Source organism: Sinohyriopsis cumingii, unplaced genomic scaffold, assembly GCF_028554795.1.
Source record: "Sinohyriopsis cumingii isolate HCF-2022 unplaced genomic scaffold, ASM2855479v2 utg001908l, whole genome shotgun sequence".
In the NCBI taxonomy this organism is placed as follows: Eukaryota; Metazoa; Mollusca; class Bivalvia; order Unionida; family Unionidae; genus Sinohyriopsis; species Sinohyriopsis cumingii.
Window position 1 is genome coordinate 769750 of NW_028316080.1, and position 25776 is coordinate 795525.

At 36.2% G+C, this 25776-nt stretch overlaps 1 protein-coding gene across 1 annotated transcript in view; it reads left to right on the forward strand.

The window, feature by feature from the left end:
* LOC149771376 (uncharacterized) overlaps positions 1-22950 on the forward strand; it is a 43644-nt gene extending 20694 nt beyond the window's left edge. Inside the window, exons 5-7 of the mRNA XM_089948541.1 lie at positions 2630-2798; positions 7218-7268; positions 18695-22950. Of these exons, the coding sequence (XP_089804667.1) occupies positions 2630-2798; positions 7218-7268; positions 18695-22950 (4476 nt within the window). The remainder of the gene's footprint in view (positions 1-2629; positions 2799-7217; positions 7269-18694) is intronic.
* Positions 22951-25776: the final 2826 nt, after the last annotated feature.

The following is a 25776-nucleotide window of genomic DNA, read 5'->3' on the forward strand; positions in this document are numbered from 1 at the left end:
TCGCCTTGTCCATGGTATATAATGTACAACACAAGCAAAAAATGTGTTTCTTTTTTCACTGATTTAAAAAATTAGGGTAGGTATATAGGGTGGGAATTTTTTTTTTTCTTTCTCTTTTTTGGGGACAGATTTTACAGGGCTTTAAATGTTGCCAGAAGAGATCTTTCAAACTACAGTAGTATTAAATGTGAACTGTTTGTCTGAAAAGGGAATCACACTTGCTTTATTTGAGTAAATTTAATTGGAATTGATTGCCCCTCAGGGTACATCAACACAATAAGAGGTCACTGCATGATTGTCTTCTCCAACAACACATGGTTGCATACATTGGGATAAAAGGAGGCACATGTGCTACTTCTCTTTATAAGGAGATTTAGAACCTCCTTCACTGGACAGCCTTGGAAGGAATTAACATCCAAGGTCACACATTCCTATCAACAACAAAAAATTTTGGTGGACAGTCTGTCAAGGAAATAAAGATGACTCTCACAGAGTGGTCTCTACATGCATCTTTTGCAGATTCCCAGTTCCAACGCTGGACTGTGTTGTTGAATTGTTTACTACTGTCTGAACAACAAGTTCCCCACTGATGTTGCTACAGTACCTGACCAGAGGGCCTGGGCATTGAATGCTTTCAGCCTGAGGTTGGATTGTTTGTACACTTACACCTTCCCACCCTTCAGTTCTTAAAAATGTAAGGAATTCCACTGCTTTCTCATTTTGATAGCACCTCTCTGGCATCAATGATCATGGTTTATTTATCTTCTGCTGGACCATCTTAGATCAGTACCCCAGAGAAGCATGCTTCTACACAATAGCACACAGATTCTCCACCTTTCTGGTTGACTTCTCTCAAATAATCCGTCTGCAAAAGGAAGTTTTTTAGCAAAGTTGCCAAGTGTATCATTTCCCGTCAGTTCAGAAGAATTTCTGCAAGATCTTTAATGCCAAAATTGAGTTCTTTTTGTGATTAGTGTAAGAAAGAACATGTAAATCCTAGCTGGCCTCTACAAGTGCAGTGACTGATTTTCTTCTCTTCCTCTTTGAATAGGAACAATGCTCAGTTTCTTCTATAGCTATAGGGTATCTTTATCCGATACTCATACATTTTTAAAAGGCCCAGCCATTAGGATGGACTTAAACTTAGCAGATCTGATCAAGTATTTTGAACTGCACCAATGCTGAAATGGCTTTTTCCTTGTGTCTTGTAGTCCCTTAATACCCCCCACAAGCCTCTGGGTGAAGCTTCCTTTGAGAACATTAGCTTCAAAACTTTTCTCGCTTTCCTTAGCATCTGTGAGACAAAGGAGAAAGCTTCATAACCCTGTCGACAGAGCAAGACTGGATAAGGTTGAGTGGAAATTGTTGGTTCCTCTCCTTTGACGATCATTTTCTTAACAAAACTCCAGCTTTCATCGATTGCTCCATTCCAAAATGCGATCTCCTAGTAACAGTCACATATGTGCAATGGTGGTCAGGATAGACTTTTTTCTGATATGGGCTTTGTTTTTATTTGGCAGCCTTTAAAATAGAAGAAAGGGTAGGAAGCATCTTTTCTTCCCCATAAAGGGCTCAACCGATATTTCAGTTTCCACCATTTAAAGGTGTAGTGCAGTCAAAAGAGCTTATCTTTCTCATATGAATAGGAACCTTTCATTTAAGAAACTTAAATCCCATGAAGTTCAAACCTCGTGTGCCTGTCTATCTGGTTCATCTCTGGGGGATATAATGAAAGTTGATTTTGGCAATGTCACACAACCTAATTTCAGTTGTTAGCTTCCCCAAAGCAAAGGCATATGTCTCTTTGGACCCATTGTTACTAGTTCAAAAAGTGGCCCTTGTGGACACCATCAAGTAGTCTTCTATTCTACAATTAAGGTGAGAATTATATGTTTATGGTTTGGTTTTTTTTTTTTTGTGTTCCTGGTGTGCAATCATTGGCCTCCCACAAAACTAACAAAATTGACTGTATAAAACTAACACGTATGTATTATTGATATTAAATTGTAGGGTATTTTATAGGTCAGACCAATTTTATTGATGTAATACATAATGGATATGGCCAGATTCCCTTCATCCACCATACACTGATGTTCAGCTGGTTTAGGCAGTGTCCTGACAAGAATGCTAGGACAATGTGCATGGGGGTTGAGCCAGAGGTGTCCTAGTATTCTAGAATCATCTGGTTCAACCAGGGTGAGTGAATTCACACAATGCAGTCCAGGTATTTTCTGCCCATAAAGAGCCATCTATGTGATTGCTACAGGTAAGTATTGCATCAATAAAATTAGTTTAACCACCATGCTCAAACCCCTGCCCCAACTACTTTTGCAGGCATCATTGAGTATTGTAGGCATAACATGGCTGTAGAACCTAATTATTTGATAGAAATACCATGACAGATTCCTTGATGAATTTTGGATTTTGAAGTGCTTCTGTTAAAAATTTCACCAAAATGACTTAAAGTTCAAGTCAAGACATCAGACAATAATTGTTAATCAGATTCTAGACTTAAATTTAAGGGCAGATTAAGTTTTGTTATTTAAAACATTGACTTTTTTTCCCTAGTTGTACTTTAAAATTACTAATAGAAAAACATTTTACAGTGTTCCTTTTTATGATTCTACAGGAGGAAAGAGTAACATCTGATAAGACCATGAGGCTTATACAGCGGATTCAACAAGGAAGTCAGGATACATATGAAAAGTTTAAAGAATGTCTGGTCCAGGCCAAACAGAAAGACTTAAAAGAAATGCTAGAGGAAGAGGAGGCAAGGCTTGCCATAGACCAGGGCAAAGGTTGGTTTTCAGCTAGCCTGGCCATAAAACCAGTTTATGTCTCTGTGCCAATCATCTGTCATCCATCTTGCATTTATCAATAATCGCAATTTTGAATTTCATAAAAACCACTTCCTATATTTCATTAAGCCTATCATAAGTGTTTTGTCTAGTGTTTTAAGACACAGCAGTACAGTTTTTTTCAGTGCCAATGTAATTTGAACAAAACGGCTTGCTGAAGGACATGTAGTTGACATGGACTGATGATGTGGTACAGTTGAAACCATTACAGTTGTGAATGGACTGATGATGTGGTACAGTTGAAACCATTACAGTTGTGAGTGGACTGATGATGTGGTACAGTTGAAACCATTACAGTTGTGAATGGACTGATGATGTGGTGCAGTTGAAACCATTACAGTTGTGAGTGGACTGATGATGTGGTACAGTTGAAACCATTACAGTTGTGAGTGGACTGATGATGTGGTACAGTTGAAACCATTACAGTTGTGAATGGACTGATGATGTGGTACAGTTGAAACCATTACAGTTGTGAGTGGACTGATGATGTGGTACAGTTGAAACCATTACAGTTGTGAGTGGACTGATGATGTGGTACAGTTGAAACCATTACAGTTGTGAGTGGACTGATGATGTGGTACAGTTGAAACCATTACAGTTGTAAGTCCGGAAATGATAACCATTGAGCCACAGTGACTCATGCCTTCATTAGTCTCCTCATACAATTTGCAGGACAGAGAGGGATTTCAGTTTCTTTTGCAAATGGTGTCAGTTCACCTTTAAAAATGTCTTCCATTGCTAAAATTAGGGAAATGTTTATCTGACATTTCATAGACTTTGACTACATTGAAAAGGCATCCTGTTACAAATGGCTTTCTTATTTGTACAAAGTTGATCCACAATTAAGTATTGCCTTAATAATAGGTAGATAACACCCTTTACTTCCCTTTCTTGAAGCTATCTTCAGGTCTTCTAGAGTATCCTGCCTTTAATATCATATGGAGCCTTAAAGGCAATTAGTAGATTATAGGCATGTAAAAACGTTAATTGATTTTTTAACACAATAAATATCAGCACTCAATGTTTTAATAAATTTCTCGCTAATCTGTTAACTAAAGTTGTTTCTCTTTTCATAGCAAAACTGTATTTCCTGTATTAAGATAAACAGACAGTAAAAGTTTCTTTGAGACATCTCCATGTAATACAGCACGTTCTGTTAATATAAAATAAATTCAAATTGACAACCATACAAAATATAAAACATACAATGAAGACAAAACGAGCAAACAATACAGTAATCCTAGACTGTATGTATAAATCAAATACATTTTGAAATTACTCTTAGTTTTAATTTTGTATGAATGATTGGTAATTTCTATCCTGTGACAAACTCGGATATCAAATACAGCCTTAAGATGACTGATGCCAAACTTGGAAGCTTGGTGGGCATTTTCCTATAGATACCCAGAGTCTGAATCAAGGCAAGGAAAGAAAGGTGTTTCATATTGCGCTGGTTTCAAAATTAGTGTAGGTATGTAGATGAGATTGTTTAGGGTTTTTATATATATATTATTAAGATTAGCATCTATAATGTACTAAGCGCTACATTCAGAGAGTTGGGCAAAACTGGCTCAAAATTAGATGCACTACCATACTTACCGCATATGTTGGGACACCGTATTTGTTGGGACACCATAAATTAATTTTAAAAGTAATTTTTTTGTGCGCTGTATGTTCTGGGGCACATCGTTTTTTTTGAGTCGTAAGTTGTGGGACACCTTTTAAATCATTCGAAAATTACATGTCGGAAATTGCAATCCAACTGAAATTTTATTTTTTAAATATAAAACTGTACTTGAGATAAAACTCTTTAATCCAATGCAGCAGCATCTCATCAACACAACCCTTCTCCTGCACACGTACGGTCTATTATTTTGGTACATGAATACTTTTTTAACTTTCTCATACCGTGAAAAATTGTTGGAGGCAACACACCACCTGAAGTGGAAACTGCAAGAACAAAAGGAAGATTTTTTTCAAATCTGCACTAGTCTTGCTAATTCTCACACTTTTGATTCCCATCTTATCGTCAGTCCATCCAGGAATGCGATCCAAGTACACCAGAGTTTCATCCATGTTAATGATCATATTGTCAGCTAAATGATCTGTTTCTCTTCTGGCCATCACGAATTCATCACGTGATTTTATTTTCTCCAAATCTTCTGGATGATGCTGGGTCATCGATGTTCGCGCACGAAGTAATGTATTGTGCAACTTTAAAAACTCTTCCATTGTTTTACTTTATTGTCAAACTTTTTGTGAATACTGTTGAAAAGGAACCAAAGTTAGCTTCCATATCTAGGCCGTCTTTGTATATTCAAAGCTAAAAAAATAAATCGGCACACTTAAAAGAATCCAGTAGTCAGCATCTGAGGTCAGCTTGCTTTGCAATAAAATAACCTTTGTATTGATATCCTTTAAAAAAAAAATATCGGCTTCCGAGTCCAAAGTCGGCATCCACCGTCTGCTTGCATTGTAATAGAAATAACCTTTGTCTTTGATGTCCTGTCGGCAAGTTCAAAGAAGTTTACTGCTGGCTGCCAGTTGTGTTTATTTACCAAAAGGGCTTACATGTGCTTGGCATCTTTAGTAATAATTAATACAAAGGTGCACTGATGTCTGCGGGTAAATATTAATGATACTTATGTAACCCACGCTGGTGAAAAGATTGTCATTTGCACTCAAGTGAATGTGTTTTAAAATAATGATTTTTATTTACGAGATACTGGCATACAGTATAGTTCTCTTTTGCCCTTAACGAATTCATCACATGATTTTATTTTCTCCAAATATTCTGGGTGACGCTGGGTCATCGACATCTGTGCACAAAGCACTATATTGTGTCACTTTAAAATTTGTTCCATTGTTTAAATTTATTTTCAAAATTCCCGTGAATACAGTTGAAAAGGAACCCAAGTATGCTTCCATATCTCGACCGTCTTTGTATATTCAAAAAAAAAAAACAAAAAAAAAATCGGCTCACTTCACAGAATCCATAGTCAACTTCCGATGTCGGCTTGCTTTGCAATAAAATAACCTTTGTGTTGATATCCTTTACAAAATAAGGTAACCGGGGTCGGCTTCTGAGATCGCCTGCTTTGTAATAAAAATAACCTTTTGTCTTTGATGTCCTGTCGGTAGGTTCAAAGAAGGAGTAAACTGCTTGCTGCCAGTCGTGTTTATTCACCACCAGGGCTTATGTGTGCTTGTTATAGTAAGGATAATTATGTAACCCTAGCCGGTGAAAAGACTGTCATTTGTACTCCAGTGAATGTGTTTTCAAATGATTATTTTTTTTGCGAGATATTGTCATACAGTAGACCTGGATATAATTCAGTCTTGATTATTTTGAACCCAACACCGTGTCATGCGTGACTGGCTTCTTCAAGATATCAGTTGACTATTCCCCTCTTGTATGCGATTTTGTTGGCTCCAGTTTTCAGTCGGATAACATGTTCAAACCTTTGAGCACAACCACACACAATTGTTTCTCAGTGTTCATGTCAATAAACAACATGGTGTGTGGTATCGGACATAATTGATACACGCTACAGTATGGAAGCTTATGCTACTTACACGGATTTCGTGCAAATGTTTTATTCTTTAATGTTCACGTTGAAAAAAAGGAATAAATGATAACAACACAAGGTTAGTTTCTTTCTTTTTATTGTCAATTAAGCGTTTTATTCATCTATTTTATTGCGACGTGCAGTTGGGGGGGGGGGAGAGCACAAATGCAGTACCAATTTATTTCGTTCTTAAGTCTTGGGACATATAACCAAAGTGAAAAAAATGTTTCACTGTAAGTTCTGGGACAGGGAAAAAAATAATTATTTTATTGTGTCCCAACATATGCGGTAAATACGGTAGTTAATTTTGGGATTTTTTTCAAAATTATTACTATAATTTATTTTATTTTATTTTAATCCTGTGAGAAAAAGGTGCCAGGGTCGGCATCAAAAAACAGGCATGGTCGGCTAACTGGACACATATTTGTTTTTGTCCTCAACAGAATTTAAGCATCTATATTAATAGATTTTACTTTTTATAAGGGGAAAAGAATACCTATAAAACTATCATATTTATTTCAGACTAAGTAGCTTTGCATTATAACCATAGTTTAGTATCTACATCAGGTTGAAGTACCATGTTCAGTCAGAATGATTTGTGCATTGGTCAACAATTGATCTTTTAAACTTGTTCAATGAAGTAACAACTGACATGAAATTGTATCATATGAAAATAATGTAGATGAAACTGAAGAAGAAACAAATCCAAATGATTTTTTTCTGTAAAAATACTTTATGGGCTTTCAGTAAACTTTTAATTGCAGAAAGGAGTCTGTTTTTGTATTTTCAGAAACTCCTACAAAGAGAAGACCAGAGAGTGATGGTCTGAGACAGCTTAAAAGTAAGTCTGAACACACACACACACACACACATGCACACACACATGCACACACACACACACATTACTTGCTATGTGGTGCCTCTTTTATGAATGCCCAAAGGGAGAAGGTTCATTTGAACTAACTGGTTAACCCTTTTGAACATTAAGGCATGGTTATTATTATTATTATTATTATTATTATTATTATTATTATTATTGTTGTTGTTGTTGTTGTTGTTGTTGTTGCTGCTGTTGTAAGTGTTATTGTAAGTAGCATTATTATCCATTGTTTGGTGTTTGCCAATTGTCTATCCATCACACCCTATCCAGTTGCATCTATTTTTGACCAAACTAAATCAAACAAATTCCACTTTATTTTCATCAAACTCGGCATGTGGACACAGCACTGTCTTGAAGAAACAATGCCCAGTTGTCTTTGATTAAAAGGTTAAAGATCAGAACTGATTGCGTGCTGGTCCAGGGTCTGTATCAGTTGCCTGACATTTGTTAGCAATTGTTTGTTATCACTGCATGGAACATATTCTTATCAGGTCTAGGTGATCTGGCATAATTGTGCATTTCAGATGTCTAATATGACCACCACAATGATCATCTTCAAATTCTTGTGATTCCTACTGATCTACCCTTACTACTGAATGGGATCTTCTCCCAAGTTCTTCATCTGCAACAAACAACCAAAGTTTAACGCTCCCTCTCATTGCTATTGCAAGGGAAGGCAATTGGAAATAAATGTCAATGGAGAAAACCTTCAGACTCCTTCCCCTTCTCCAGGTAGAGAGGTAGTTGATCTTAGAGTGTTGTGCCCTCTCCTTCAGCATCTTCCTCTTCCAAGCATCCCATGCTCATCTAGCTTTCATTTCAGGAATTTGCTTGGGAATCATGGACAGATACCATCTTCATTTCCGATAACATTTTGCTCAGTCTCAGATCACTCTCTCCAGTTCAGACTGGCTCGGTATGGGGTAGAGGTTCACAGCAGAAAATGACTATTCTCTGGGTTTCTATTACAAGATCATTCTGGTGTCACAAAGGCAGTTTCACATTTCCACCTTAAACTGATTTCTTGGAGAAGTATACTTCAGGATAGGATTCAGGGCCTTATGGCATTCCTTAATAAGGCCCCAGAACTGAGCAGTCTCCATCGATCATCATAATGTGTACCTTCACATGCCCATGTTCCTGCCACACTACAAATACATGCAGTATTTCATATCAGTTTGGCCTCACCTGTTTTTCCAGAGTCTTACCCAGGTGCCCCGAGTGGCCGATTGGTCTAAAGCGCTCTCCGTTACAAATCACTGCCATCTCACCTCTGTCTGCGTAGGTTCGAGTCTCGGATTCAGCCAATGTGGGTATGTGAGAAAGCTTGCCAGTAGCTTCTCGAGGGTCGGTGGTTCTTTCCGGTGTTTTCCCGGGTTCTTCCTCCACCATTAATACTGGCCGCAATATATAGCCTATCGAGTGCTGAAAAATGGCGTTAAACCAGACAACAACAACAACAACCAGAGTCTTACCCAGTTGGGGGTATTAGCAGCCCACTTCATCTGTGACAACCTGCAGTCTTATCCCCAGCCTACAGAAGTCAGATCTCATCCCTTCTCAGGAGTTGAAACGTGGGGGTAGATTTCTTCACCAACCCGGGGGGTGGGGGGGATGCTTTTCTGGACAGGCTCAACCAGAATCATCTACTTCAATAACTTGTCTTCTGACCAAGACCTCATTGTAGGTTTACCTTTGTCTCACTCTCCTGAGAACACTGTACTCAACTGTGGACTTAGTTGCCCTTGAGAAAGTTTAGCTCTGCTCCAGTTCCTGTTTGTGGCCAACTGGACACTGCACAGTAGCACACTTTCAGATTAAATCCCCATGGAATCTGATTTTAATCACCATCAGCATTGGTAGCTAAATCAGAACTGATATATGAACAGAGTAAAAAATTCAGACCCCCCCCCACCCATCCTTTTCTGTATACTGATGCAGATTTGGAATGGATGCTCACCTAGAACAGGTAGTTCTTGATTGATTTTGGTGTCAGGGATAACAGACATTCATATTAATAGCTCGGAATATGGACATTGTTCCTAGTCTTAAAGGGTTTTGCCAACTCATTAAGGCATCAGGGAGGTACACATGCCCTTCCCTCTGTGTAGAAGTCTAGAACCTGCTCTGATGAGCTGCCTCAGAGGAGATCACTCGTAAGAGTCTACCATATTCCAGGCAAAAGGACTGTTCTGATGGATAGTCAATCCAAGTGCTACAGGCCATCATTAATGAACAGTTCTACTGTAAGGTTAAGTGCAGTTTTTCTGTGCCAGTTTTTTACGGGGGACATCAGCCTCTATTCTAATGGGAAAAATCAGCAATGCAATAATAGCAAGTAGATGTAGTTTTTTTTTGAGAGGGTTAGGGAGACTAATTTTAATAATATAATACTTACAAACTTATGTTCCAAAGATTCCCTCCTCCCAACTAGCTTTACCATCCTCTGTGCTAGGCAAAAGTCTAAAGAGGAAGATGTTTTGTATGTTGGCTAAAACATTTTCTAAAACTGATGCATTGTATACAGTAACCAAAACAATCCAAAAATAACAATTGATGAATAAAAATAATAAGTCATGTGCATTTTTAAAGGCAGTACAAACTGCTGGAGGTTGGCGGCTGGTAGGTAAATAGCTGATAATTGACATATCGCTACTTGTCAGTCATGCTGATCAATTAACCAATCAGCAAGCATAAATTAGACACACCACCAGGCATTGCTTATGTCCTTGATTTTCCTCTGACAAGCTGCTTGTGGCAATAATGAGTTAATTATGATAAGTATTTACAAATTTTGCAATGATTTGTTGATTTCTCGATCAAAAATGGTGAAAAGAAATCAATGGCAGCCTTGTAATCCTGACAATTGATATCCAGATTGTTTAAATGGAGGAATTAGATTTATTCTTTTTGCAAAACATATAAGAAACTTTGATGGATAAATATTTGTGGCTGCTTGTACTATGCGCTGAATATAGACGAAATTGATGGCAATGTAGAAAAGCATGGCAATGAAGAAAAAAAAGTTGAAATTGAAAAATAGATGCAAAAATAAGCATTTCTAGAATATGGGTGGAGAACCCCCTAACTTGTGGGCTTTCATGTATATAATCTATTCTTGTATAGGATGCACTGAACACAAGACTGCATTATTTTAACGTTTGAAAATTTACACATTAATGTTGGCTTGTCCCAAAAATAATGATTTATTGTCTTGATCTTTCAGACACTTCTGTGACCCTTAATTTGCTCATTGGGTTGAAGGAGAGGTGGGGATGAAAAACGTATTAATAAAGAAATACAAAAACAATGGATTCAGATCATTATCTTCCGATAAGACATCATTGATCAAAATTCCATGTGATGATCATAGTATAACTTTAAAATTAATACGTAAAACATTATATTTCTGAACAGTAATTATTTACGATTTTGTTAATTTTTAATTCATTTACTTCCAAGCAAGTATAAACATAAGCCAGATAAAATTAATAAGGATAAGATTATATGCTATATACATTAACATCTTTTGGAGCGAATTTCCTTTTACATGAATAAGTTCTCAAGCAGCTTTAAAATTGATTTTTGTTATTTGCTGAAATAAAACACCATGGTTATTACTATACGAACTTGAACTACAAATATGAATATTGTCTACTGCAGTATAATACATGCAACTTTGTAATTTTACAATTTTAAGATTAATGCAAATCACTTTTAATAAGCATCACTTAAATTGAAACATTTGCCAAATGCTGCATGTTTGTCGAAGGTTAACAGGTTGTCATGTCAAGTAATTTGGTAGGTGGAGTGATCTATCATCTTGCGTTAAGGTCAGTTACATTAGTAATTGTGACATTTCACTTTTATCAAGAGACCCTCATAAAGTCAATGAAATGGCTATTTACTTTTTGATTTTGCAAGATAAGCAGTTTATGAACTTTAAATGGAAGATTAGGTGATAATAAAGGTACTGGTGAATTAACTTCACATAATGAACAGCAGAGGTGAAAGTTTAGTGGATTATATCATTATTTGTAAGTCTTGAATGATTTCATTCTAAAGAGGGGAGCCAAATATATGGAATATTATACTTTTCATAGTTTGCAGTAGCAGATAATTTTTGGAAGAGCGAGAAATGCTAATAAATACTGTTATGTAAGATTTCAATAGTGAAAGTATGAATTCTAAGATAATCTAATTATCAAATTAAACAATACTAATATATGTGAACAAGAGATAAATAATGTTGTCTAAGGACTAAGCATTTTAAGTAAACTACCTTGGTTAAAGGGATCAAGTTGAAAAAAACTAGAAATTAATTTCAGGAGAAAAAGATAATTTTAGATGTGTCCCAGCATAGGAGATTTGACTTACTACATGGGAATCTAGATAAAGATCCTAGAAAGCTTCCAGTAAATGTAAACAAAATGACACCCTGACAAGTGGGCTGATAAGTTGTTAAATACCTGAATTACCTGTTATTCATATTATATATATATATATGTTGTTGTAGGGTTTAACGCCATTTTTCAGCACACGATAGGCTATACATAGTGGCCGGTATTAATGGTGGAGAAAGTACCTGGGAAGACCCCGGAAAGAACCACGGACCCACGAGAAGCTACTGGCAAGGTTTCTCACATACCCACGTTGGCTGAATCCGAGACTCGAACCAACTCAGACAGAGGTGAGATGGCAGTGATCTGTAATGGAGAGCACTTTAGACCACTCGGCCACAGGGTCATATATATATATATATATATATATCACAGTTAATTGCACATCTTTATAATTTGTATAAAAAAATTATTGTTATCATTTATTTATTTTTAATTTAATGCAGAGTTCTTGTTTATTTTCTTGCCTCTGACCATTGTGCAAAACTACATGCATTCACTGCTCATTGAAATAGCCTGTCATTATATAATCAGCTTCAGGACCTAGACATTTCATCATAATTTCAAAAATTAATTCCTTACATATTTATACTTGCAAACTGTACCTGTAGTTGACACCATAAAGCCACTATTCTTCTAAGGTCTAATTAAATGCTGCCAATACATTGTAATGTCCATATATCATAATATCAGGTTTGGAATTTCCTATTCAGTGTTCAGTTTTGCATTTATTTGTTTCTTTTGGGGGGAGAGGGGAGCTGTAAATGTTACTTTGTTATATCAACTCTGCATTACTCAAATTCATTGATGGTATGTAAGGTAGTAAAATAAAATTGAATTGAAATTGTTAGGGTCCTGCCTGAAAAAGAAAGGAAATAAAAATCCATAGTGCGTGGCATACAGAAGAACGATATGTATATTTACATCTAAATTATGTGCATTATGTATCCATCCCCCCCATTACACATTCTATACACAAATATGCAAATGCTAAGTATCATCTTTAACACCAATGAAGCGACATTTGACAAATATGCTCACAAAGTGCGTACATGTAACTAGCTAGTCATTTTTTAGATGATTCATGTTCATTTTACAGGAGATCTCTAATTTATGATACTTACATATAATACCATGGTAAAGATTAAATAACACTAATCTGTGTCATTTATGCATATTTTGACAGATATGAAATACTTTCTCTGGAACATTTTGTTTTCTTGCCATGTCACCCAGATTACAATTGACAGAGTTGCTATCTTTAATCTTCATTACATAGTCTGTGGGAATGATGCATACAAGAAACAATCTTGATCATATATTTAAAATGAAATTGTGAAGAAATGTAAAAGAGGTTTCGTTATTAAGGACATTGAGCATTTTGTGTATACATTTGACAGGTCAAATAGAACAGAGAAAGAAACAAAAAATTTCCCAGTTAGTTTCTTTCTCTCTCTCTCTTGTATATCCATAAATTTAGTATTAATATCAATGCAGAGAAAAAATGTCATAGATAAAAACGTGTGAAAATTACAATATTTAAAAGAATTATTAGAGCTGCCACAATCCTTCCATCACTCTGATAACTTGTCTTGCCTGTCCTTCACCACTGAGAAAATTCTTTGCACTAGATTTAAGAAAAATGTCTGTAATGGTGAATATTTTTATAAACACTTCTTTTATCAGTTTTTCTCTCTCTCTCTCTCTCTCTCTCTCTCTCTCTCTCTCTCATTCTTGCAAAATAATGTTACATCTCGGGTATGTGGTACTTATTCTAAGCAATGAAATTAGGGTTGATGATATGGTATCCCCCCACCCAAATAAAGGAGCTATTAACTTTCATAATAACCAGCTGAAATTCAGTCAAGTAGCTATTGCAACAGTGTAAAATCTTTTTCCAAAATTTTTTGGACCACTCTGAAAATAGACAGTGTCAAGTTCCTGGGCAGGTATCAGCTTTGAATGCTGAACAGGACCTGAATCCACCATTCCATCCCCCACCCTAATAAATTAGAAAAATACCCCCAATATTTTCTACCCATTGTCTGTGAAAATGCCATAATGTTTGTATACAAGAAAAATATTTTCACTACAATAAATTGACTTATTATAGTATGTGATTCTCTAGCTTTCGTCTATCAGATATTTTATATGATTTAACTTGTTTGTGACAATTCAGCAGTTGACCTTACGCGAGGTGAGACATTGCTCCGCCTACCAAATCATATGACATGATGCCCTGCTAATCTCTGACAAACATGGAATATTTGGAAAAGAAACATGTTTCAACTTAAGTGATATGTTTATGGAAAATTACTTGTATTATTCTTAAAAATGTAAAATTTCAAAGTTGCATAAATTTAATTGCAGTAGACAATATTTATATTCACAGGTCAATTTTTTTTAATAATTATTTAAGTTTTTTATTTCAGTAAATTCTAAAAACAAATTTTGAAGCTGCTCGAGAACTTATTCATGTAAACGAAATTCACTCCAAAAGATGCTAATTTATTTAGTATGTAATCTTATCTTTATTAATTTAATCTGGCTTGTCTTCATGCTGCCTTGGAAGTAAATGAATTAAAATTTAATTGCAAAATCGTAATTAATTACTGTCAAATGGAATTTTGATCAATGATGTGTGTTGACATAAAAATGTAAATGCATGCTTAATATATTGGACGATAATTATCTGAAACCATTATTTTTGTAATTCTTAATTATTACATTTTTATATCCCCACACCTCCTTCAGCCCAATGAGAAAGTAAAGAGTCACTCAAGTGTCTGAAAGACTGAGATGATAAATCATTGTTTTTGGCACAAGCCAACATTAAAGTGTAAATTTTCAAATTTTAAAATAATGCCGTCTGGGTTTCAGTGCTTCCTATATAATAAAAGTAATATACACCTCTCCCTCGTTAACTCACTCACAATGGGGTCCACAAACATAGACCGCACTATTAGCAAGGCGCGAGTTACCGAGGAGCCTCCAAAACTTGAAAATAATCACTTTGACATCGAGAAAACCGCCCGGGGGGGAGGGGATGGCGTTAGGGAACTAGTCTGTTTAATGACTGAATCCTCATTTTACAGTCACGTAAATAATAATATTTAATAATGTGCTTTTTTCTAATGAAGTTGTTTGTTATTCAGTTTAAAAAACATTTTTTTTCTCAAAATATCCAATATATGAAAGATCGTTCCAACTGGTTTGAACAACCATCAACATGTACGTGAAAAATCTGTGTATTATGTCACTGCTTTTTGTTTTCTTGATGGGTCTGGTTCCAGTACTGGTAATTAGTGGTATCTTACCAAATCGGTAGTCCACAATTTGGGAACTAGGCTAACTGTTGGTACACAATCAAACAAGATAACTTTTTTTTAAAAAAAACGCGACATTTATTTCATGACACGTCTGTGTCGAAACTCAATTTTTTATTGTTCCATTAGTACATTAGTACAATGTTAATGTCGTGATTTCATTGGAAGTAATAATGAAACTTCTTATCATCCCTGAGGATATCTCTAAATGCCAGTTCAAGAATTCTCTGAAACTCGGTTGCCCACAATGTTCCGTATTCTGTGAAATCAAGCTCTTTATTTTATGAAGTATTCATTTGGCTTTGCTGCCTTGTTATCTTTGATCACAGTTATGAAAGAGTCAGTTAATTTAAGGTAGTTTCTGTTACATTCACAATAATGCTTATTACAGTGTTCGATTGATCAAATGAAGTGAGTTCACCCAACATATGACCAAGGCTGCTAGATTTTAAGTCTGATTTTTGTGCCTTTTAACTTTTCTTTTATTCTACCTCCTTTTTTTATTCAAAAGACATAATTAATGTGATAATATAAAGGAGGTCAGCTTTTAATTCAGTGCAACAATACAACAAATACTTCCGCAAGTCAATTATCAAAACACGGTCGGCACTTAATTAAGTTCTCAGAGAAACTCTTGCGGACATAGCTGTTACGGTAGATTGACGCATTTTACATTTAATTACAAGACAACACATTGTCCTTATGACGATTACACTTAAAAGGAACTAAAAGATGGAACTAGAACACAAATTTCAATTGATAAAAAAATTATTTAATTTGTATTTATTTATTAAAGTACTGCCTCCACTCGGCATAAGCGATGTTTTCATTGATCGCAATTTCCTTACATATCGTTAATTACGGTGTACTAGGAATGTCGTTTTTAAAGAAAATGTAAAAAGTTGTATCTGTTATTTTTAACTTTGATGTTTCATAGTGTTGATTAAAATTCCCAGGTCCTGTCTACCATTTTCAATTATAAAACGAGCAATACATCAAAGTTTCTGTCAACAATTTTGATCGCGATTTTCTTCAAGTTCAACAAATAGGGTTACATTTTTGGGGTATTTTCAGTTTAAAAAAATGGGACCCACGCCTGACACCGTGTTAAAAGTGGGTTCGCAAGTTATCGAGGGAGTGGTGACATCAAAGTCTGAAAGTTGGAGGGTTCTCCCCATATTCTAGAAACATTTATTTTTACATATATTTTTCAATTTCAATTAATTTTTTTTCTTTTCAAGCCATTGACAGGACAAACTTTTCTACATACTTTCATGCAAACAAACATATTGTAATTGCCATCAGTTGTTTCTATATTCAGCTGATCGTACACATGACCAAAAATAAAATATTTATCGAAATTTTGTCTATATTTTGAGAAAGGAATAAATCTAATTTCTCCATTTAGACAGTCTGGATATCAACAATCAGAATTACAAGGCTCACAGTGACTTCTTTTCACCCTTATTGATTGAGAAATCAACAAATCAGTGCACAAATTTTAAATACTTATCATAATCAATTCATTATTGCCACAAGCAGCTTGTAGGAGGAAAATGGCAGACGTAAGCAGTGCCTGGAGGTGGGTCTAATTTACGTTCGCTGATTGGTTTATTGATCAGCATGATTGACAAGCTGCAATAGGTCAATTAGTTAAACTCCCATTCTGAGTTTCCAACTTTGTTTTCCCATATGGATCAGAGACACTCCATCATTGGAGCCATCAGCCACTCATCCAATGAGTGATGGATTTAATGTATAGATTGGCTTAAGGGTCGCCCATTTAGTACATACGCATGGGGGGATGGTTAACCAAAATGCATACACTTGCGTATGGGGGGGGGGGGTGAAACCTCGATAATAATTTGTCTAATACATAACCTGTTCAACTGGATTCAGTCAGCGTTTGAATTTTAGCGGACACTAGACAAACTTTTTAAAGTTATGCAGCTTATTTCTTTGATGCAACCAGACATTAAACGTCAGTGGACTATCTGTTTTATTAAACATAGTAATATTATTAATCCTTGATCGTTTCTGCATGATTAAATATGGGCTGTTCTATAGAATTCTGGGGGAGGGTGCGTCAAGTGTACGTACACAGGTGGGGTGTGTCAAAAAGTATGCATGTATACAGGGAGGGGGTCAAGTTTTGCCAGATTTTTGCGTACGTACTGTCTAGCTTACATGGTTGACATTTGTGTTCAACAGTCCATTTTCTTTACTGGCTATTATATTATGGTCCTCCATTTTTAATTTTTTCTTAAGGGCTTGGAGAAGATGAAGTACCATATAGGCATTCATTGTATGACAGTACATCTGAAAACAATCCATTTATTATAAAAGACACACAGGAAGCCCCAAATTATAACAAGAATGAAAGATATGGATACCCATTTAACTAAATATTGGTCCACGGTCATAGACTGATAAAAGACACTTTTGCAAAACAATTTCATTTACAAATGCAGTTTATAGCTGTTAAGTACTGGGTGATGTCAGTACCATATTGGCAGAGTGTCACATGATTTGAATATGGCTGCATCCTTTAAAACCAAAACGTTAGGGACTGTTGAATCCTGATGATGCTGTAATTTGCTGTTGTTATGGGGTTTAATGCCATTTTTCAGCACATGATACATGGCGGCCAGTATTAATGGTGGAGGAAGAACCGGGCAAAAACCCCTGAAAGAACCACCGACCCACGAGAAGCTACTGGCAGGCTTTCTCACATGCCGACATTGGCCGAATCTGAGCTGTAATTTGTAGAAGTGCAAGTACGATTATGGGAAAACTCAGATGCTAAAGAGGAGGAAAAGAACCTCAATCAAATGATAAGCTAAAGAAAACAGTAGCAATTGGAAGCCCTATCCCCCCCCACCCATAAGCATTGATTTACCTTGCCATTTTTGGAGGGTATGGCTAAGGAGGGAGTTACCCCTTGTACATACATTGACATTTTCGGAATAATGTTGGACCATGTTTGTACATTTCTAGGAGGACACAATACAATGAAACCTGTAAAAGAGAACCACCTTTGTATAAAAACAATGTAATATAGAGATGAATACTATATGGAGGTTAATTTATATGGAATGTATTACCTTGGGTTTAAGATAGTGTGGCTGTATTAGAGAGGTGGCTGTTAAAGCAGATTTGAATGCATATGTAACAGACTTTGGATCAAATCCTTAATCCCTTTGGGACATGGTTTGTAATGAGAGGTATGGGGAGATGGAATGGCTCTAGTTGTTTGTTTTACATTCTTGTTTCACTGCTCCGGTGGCCTAGTGGTTAGAGCGTCCGCCTCAGATGCGGGAGATCGTGGGTTCAATCCCCGGCCGAGTCATACCAGAGACTTAAAAAATGGTACTAACAGCTGCCTCGCTTGGCGTTCAGCATTAAGAGGTTAGTGTTAGGACTGGTCGGCCTGGTGTCAGGATAATGTGACTGGGTGGGACATGATACTACATGTCTGCGGCATGATGCCCCAGTGCTAGACATCACTATAAACTGCCACATTGCAGACATCATAGCGATATGACTGAAAAATTGTTAAAGCTACGTTAAAAATCAAAATCACATCACATCACATAAATTCTTGTTTCAAGTTCTTGTGACATTCTTGTGTTTTCATTTAATCGTTTTTTTTTTCTGCTAGATCAGACAGAGGACAAGCTTGATACACTTGAAAAACTAGAATGCATTCATACAACACAGACAGAGAAAGCTAAAACACTGCTTGAGGAAAAACGATCCATTGTTATCAGAGGGAACCCAGGAGAAGGCAAGACAACTATGGCCCTTCACCTGATAGATAATGAAATCTATAGAGATAGACGTGTGGTGCTCTACTGTCCAAGACATTGGGAGGCAGTGGACACAGATTGGGTAGACATTGTCATGCTGGAGGATGTATTCGGACAATTTGACCTTGACCCTGGCCATTTGCAGGAGTGGATGAAATATCTACCTACCATACAGGAACATGTTGATGCAGGAAAATTGCAGGTCATCATTACCTCTAGAGTCGACATACTTTCAAAGGCCTACTCCAGGTTAGCATCACTAAAACTCTTTTCAGATGATTTTTTACTGACACTCTCATCAGAGAAACTAACAAATTCAGAGAAGATGAACATTTTGAATAGAGAGCTTCGTAGACATAAAAGAAAGATGAAAGAAAATGATAAAGAGAAGAGCATCACTAATTTTAGTGGCTTGATTGGTTTTCCTCAGTGCTGCTCACTATTTGCTGTAGATAATAATTTGTTTGATAGAGGACCAGACTTCTTCAGCTCTCCAAAGAAATTCTTTGTTAACAATATCACTGAATTAGAGCCTACAAGATTCCTACCTCTGGCTTTTCTTTTTTGTAATGGTAAGATATTTGAAGAGTATTTATCACCTGACACCATGCCCAAGACCAGCCAGCATTTATTCATGGAACTCTCCTCCTGTCTTTCAAAAGAAAAGGCAGACATCACATTATTGAGGGATGCTTATTACAAATTTCTGGAATTATATGTTGTGAAGTGCATGTCACATGATTTCAGTTTAGGGCGTGCAGTGGAAAAGCTCAGTATCCAGTTCACTCATGCTACAGTCTGTGAAGCTGTAGGGCAAGTGCTAGGGGATCGTTGTCTCGAGATGGTTGTGAAATATGGTGACTCGGAATATTTATATCAAAGAACCTACACTGCTAAAACCAAGGACAGTACTTCTGAGAATGTGTTTCTGCCTGTATATGTGTATGGACTTCTGGCAGAGCGAATGGTTTCTGATGTTGTAGAGAAAGGACTTGCAAGGAGTATTGTGAAACATTCAGCTCTCAAGCAGGGTCAGTTTTTAAAGACATTGAAAGGTGAGTTGCATAAAAGTAACAGAATCATGAAATTTTTCATGGCCAATCCATACCCACATCAGACTGGGTCAATAACATTTTATTACAAGTTATTAGAAGGAGAGTGTGACACATTTTTGCAGTATATATTGCAAAGTGATGAAGATGTAGTTAGATTAGTGTATAATGAGTTCTTGGAATTTTTAGAATGTGCACATAATACCAACAAACCTGGCTGTTGGCAGTGTGAAGAAAAACAGAAGCTATTGGAATTAGCTCTCTACTACCAGCATTTTGAGATTGCAGACAAACTTATTACCAAGAATGCCAATTATACATGTGTAAGCCTCTGTAATGCTGCCAGACATGGTGACCAGAAAAGAGTTCTGATTATCTTAGAGACATTAAAAAGGAGTCAGGACTTCAATCCAGAATGTTGCGAGGCAAAGGAGGCATTATACAGAGCCTATATATCAGGAAACCAGGGTTTGATAGATGTATTGTTAAAAGAAGAGATCACACTAGATAGCATGCATGTAGTAGATGTTGTACGACATGGAGATGTGAATACTTTAAAGCTGGTGGTGGAACATTTGAAATGCCATGATAACTGGAATCCGCATTTGGAGCAATATGGGACAAATCAGGATATTTCCCCCCTTGTGTATTCAGGTACACGCAGACTGGGGTTTAAACGAGATATAGCATTTATCCATAGAATACGATTTCAGCGTAAATATTTCAGACAACGTGTATTTGCTTTTCCATCAAAGGTAGATAAAGTTCCACTTACCAAAGCACTGTGTATAGCCTACTCTAATGAGGAGTGTGGTATGGTTGATTATCTATTGGATAATGATGTAAAAGTGTCTAAGAAAATGCTTGCTTCTGTGTCAAAATCTGGTTCACAGAAGGCTGTTGACCGAGTGATACAGAATTTGAAAGTCACTGGTATCTGGGATCCCCATTGTCATGATGCATCTAAAGCATTAGAAAAAGCTTACTGTGCACAGAAGTTTGATGTATGTGATCTTTTGACTCAGGAGAAAGTATCACTAACAATGAAGAATCTTCCCAGTGCTACAGCCAGATTTCAGGTATCATTTGAGTCTATAACGAAAATAATACAACATTTGAAGAACACTGATAGATGGGATCCCAAGTGTGATGATGCAACTAAAGCACTAGCAAATGCTTACAGTCAACAGAAATATGATATATGTGATCTGCTGATCAATGAGGGAATCTCATTAACAATGGTGCATATTCCTCATGTGATAATGAGATCACTGGATTGTGTGAAAATGGCAGTGAAACAGTTGAAAGATACTGACTGTTGGGATCCCAAGTCTGTTAATGCATCTGATGCATTAGTAAATGCTTATCATGCACATAAGTTTGATGTGTGTGATCTATTGATTCAGGAGGGAGTCTTATTAACAATGAAAGGTCTTCGTCAAGTAATATTATTTGGATCATTAAAATCTGCTACTAAAGCAATTAAACAATTGAAAGGCTCAGATAGTTGGGACCCCAAATGTGTTGAGGTATCTAAAGCTTATCATCTACAAAAACATGAAGTATGGGATCTGCTGGTTCTTGCGGGAGTCCCCCTAACAATGGAGCATATACCTATAGTGATTTTGAGATCACTTGCTGATGTAACAAAAACAATGCAACAGTTGAAAGATGCTAAACTTTGGGATCCCAAGTGTGATAATGCATCTAAAGCTTTAGTAGATGCTTATTGTAAAGAGAAGTATGATGTGTGTGATCTTCTGATTCATGAGGGAGTCTCATTAACAATGAGTGGTCTACATCAAGTAATAGAAAGGGGATCATTGGAGTCTGCTAAGAAAGCAATACAATATTTGAAAGAAACTGCTTCTTGGGATCCCAAGTGGGATGATGCATCAAAAGCTTTAAAACATGCTTATATTCAACAGAAGTATAACGTTTTTGATCTGCTGGTTCAGGAGGGATTCTTACTAACAATGAAGAGTCTTCCAGATTTGGTTCAAGATTTTATGGAATCATCAGAATATGTTACAAGGACAATACAACAGTTGAAATCTACTAACAGTTGGGACCCGAGCTGTGATGAGGCATCTGAAGCATTAGCAAATGCTTATCGTCAGGAGAAGTATGATGTGTGTGATCTGCTAGTTCAGGAAGGAGTCTCACTAACAATGAAGAGTTTTCCTGGTGTAGTTGGGAATTTGAGGTTATCATGGCAGGTTGTTAAGAAAGCAATAAAACAATTGAAAGACAATGAAAGGTGGGATCCACAGTGTGATGGTGCATCAGAAGTATTAGAAATTGCTTATAAACATCAAAAGTATGATGTGTGTGATCTGCTGATTCAGGAGCAAGTCTCATTAACAATGAAGCATCTCCCATGTGTGATTTTGAGATCAGCTGATCATGTGAAAAAAGCACTAAAACAGTTAAAAGATACAAACAGTTGGGATCCAGAGTGTGAAGATGCATCTAAAGCATTAGCAACAGCTTACAGTGCACAGAAGTATAATATTTGTCATCTGCTGATTCAGGAGGGAGTGGCATTAACAATGAGGAGCCTTCTTCTTGTGATATGTTTGGGATCATTAGAGTCTGCTAGAAAATCAATACAGCAGTTGAAAGACACTGGTTGTTGGGATCCAATGTGTGATGATGCATCAAAGGCTCTTAAAAAGGCTTATAAGAATGATAAGGATGATGTGTGTGATCTGCTGGTAAAGGAGGGAGTTACCTTAACAATGAGACATCTTCCATCTGTGAGTTTTAGATCACTGGATGATGTACAAAAAGTAGTGAAACAGTTGAAAGACACTGGTTTATGGGATCCAGTGTGTGATGATGCATCAGAGGCTCTTAAAAAGGCTTATTGGAATGATAAGGATGATGTGTGTGAATTTCTTGTAAAGGAGGGAGTTACCTTAACAATGAGACATCTTCCAGCTGTGAGTTTTAGATCACTGGATTATGTAAAATCGGTAGTGAAACAGTTGAAAGACACTCAGAGACGGGATTCTAAGTGTGATGATGCATCAAAAGCATTAGCAAAAACTTAAAGTAGTTACAGATGTGATGTGAGTGATTTTCTGATTCAAGAGGGAGTCACATTAACAATGAAGAATCTTCCTTATGTTCTAAGCATACCTTTGGTATCATTGGAGTCTGTGAAGAAAGCAGTGCAGCATTTGAAAGACACAAAGCAGTGGATTTCATCATCTGATTATGCAAAAAATGTATTGGCTAAAACAAAATCATGGGATAGAAAAGATATCTGTGACTTTTTAGTAAACGAGGGAGTTGTTATCCAGAATTAGATAAATAGGTGATTTACAAATTTCTTCGTGAGCATATGAAATAAATAATGAGATAAGTTATTGAGTTAATTGCAGGGATTGAACACTGAATGCTGTTTTGGGATGGTTACCATGACTTTGGAGAGGACAGGCATGATTCATGTGTATTTTAGGTGGACAAAAATGTTGGTACCTATTGAATAGAGACGGTGGGTGTGTGTGGGTCCCCCTCTCTCTCTCTCTCTCTATATATATATATATTCACAGTAATGGAATCTTGATTGCTAGATACCATAAAGTTGTCAGTGTCTGAAAATCCAGATGATTACGAGGTGCAAAGCGTCAAGTCATAACCCAGACTTTCTGATGCTGACAAGATGTTACCTAGCAATCAAGATCAAATATATTAATACAATTCCAAATGTAATAAAAAAAATAATAAGATTTGAACATTTCTGATACAATCTTCATTTTAAATCGTAAACCGAAATTTATTTTTTAAACAGCTGACATGCACATGAATTTCAGTTGTATGAATGAAGCATGCGTAACAACAATCACTAACTTTCATTACTGTCCATGTTAATAATAGAGTTCTTTGACACATAAAGGCAGCAGTGATATGTGTTTTACAGTTACTGTGTAGTTGTCAAATTTTGCATAACAGCTGAATAACTAGGAAAGCCTGTCTGACAGTGTTTGAATCGTTTCTGGTGGGACATTGTGAGAGGCTCCGATGGGACTTTGCTTGGGAATAACAGCATTATTTTGACAGTAATTTGCAATTGAACAAATTGTTGAAGCTAGATGATACAGGTTTGTTAAAGGGAATGCTACTCATTTGCAGTTATTCATTGCTACCAAGAAACCGCTGTTTTGTAAGAAGACTGGCAGCTTTATAACATGAACTCACTTCATAAATGCAGCTAGTACATGTACTTGCATTATGATCTCAACATCAATTGATTTATGTATAGAAATCTTTCCATTGCAACATTTTGTAATGAAGAATTTTGAATGTAGATTTTAAAATGTTTATAATACTATGTAAAAGATAGTTCATTTGAGTGTTGGAGAGGAGGGTGGGTAAATTTACCTATTTCTGTTCTCATTTATTGCTCGTTTTCTTTATTTTCCTATATATTTGTAATTGAAATAAGTTTGATTCCATGAAATTTGCCAAATTATTCTGTCCACAGACAAACGTTCTTGTTTCAGATAGCAATACAATTATCTTTTCATTCTGTGAAAATTAAAACCTTTCTTTGTTTGATGTACTATTATCCTAGTTTTTATATTGATTGATGGATTTGTACTCTATCATTTATTTTATATAACTGTCTTACATTTTTTGCAGAACTGCAATATCTTTACTTTTTATATTCAATATTGTGGTCATACTACTTTTGTTTATTTTGTAAGGCTAATTTCCTTAAGATTTGTTTAACTCCCTTATACCACTCTGGAGTCCATATTTCCGACTGTTTCAGTCACATTTGAAATGTAGGTTTATAGGAATCAGACCACTAATCATTTTAAAACCAGAGAACCAGTCGCTTGGTTGTGGGGGGAATAGAGTATTTAATGTTGCAGATTCAAAGCCTGGCTGAGTCATACCAGAGACTTATACAAATGGTACTAGCAGCTACCTCACTTATTAAGTGGTTAGTGCTAGGACTGGTCAGCCTGGTGTCAGGATAATATGAATGGGTGAGAAAAATAAGTTAAATTTAGGCAAGATCAGTGAAAATTATATTATGCTGATTCCCTGGATCAATGAACAAATTCAAATTTCAAGCCCTGGCTAACCTTATTTAATAAAACCTCAAAAAGTTAATGATTGAAATCCATGCATAATAATCAGTGATATTGTATCTGATTGATTGAGGTGAAAGTTACATCATGGTAAGTCTAATAATAAGATAATGGTTTCTGCATAGTAAGTTTAGTTCAGGACTGGGGTCAATGACAGCTGATTGATCAGTAATCTCCAGATTCAGAGCACTATTCAAAACTGGACAGACATATAATGTACTCTTGTACACTAAGAAATTCTACATGAGTGTATGTCATTTTACCATTATGTCTTTCTACCTGAGTATGTCTGACTGTGGGGCAGTTTGTTTTGTATATATATCTATTTTACACGAGTGTAGGTCATTCTGGCGAGTGGGACCCTGAGTGGCCGAGTGGTCTAAAGCGCTCACCATTACGGATTATTGCCATCTCACCTCTGTCTGTGTGAGTTTGAGTCTCAGTTTCGGCTGGACAGGCATATAATGTGACAGGGGCATATAATGTGACAAGCATATAATGTGACAGGGGTGACGGGCATATAATATGACAGGCATATAATGTGACAGGCATATAATGTGCTGTGTCTTGTACTCTTGTACCTCCTTGTTTGATGAATATGAAATTTATTTTTTCTTAATTTCAGCTTTTTATTTAATGTCCATGTACCTATTTATCTGTTTCTCTATTTTGCTTTTGTATTTGCTAGCATTAACAAGGTAATATTATAAAAGACCTTAATATTTTTATTTTCTATCCAAGGATTTCATTAATCAATATTGTAACTGTAATATG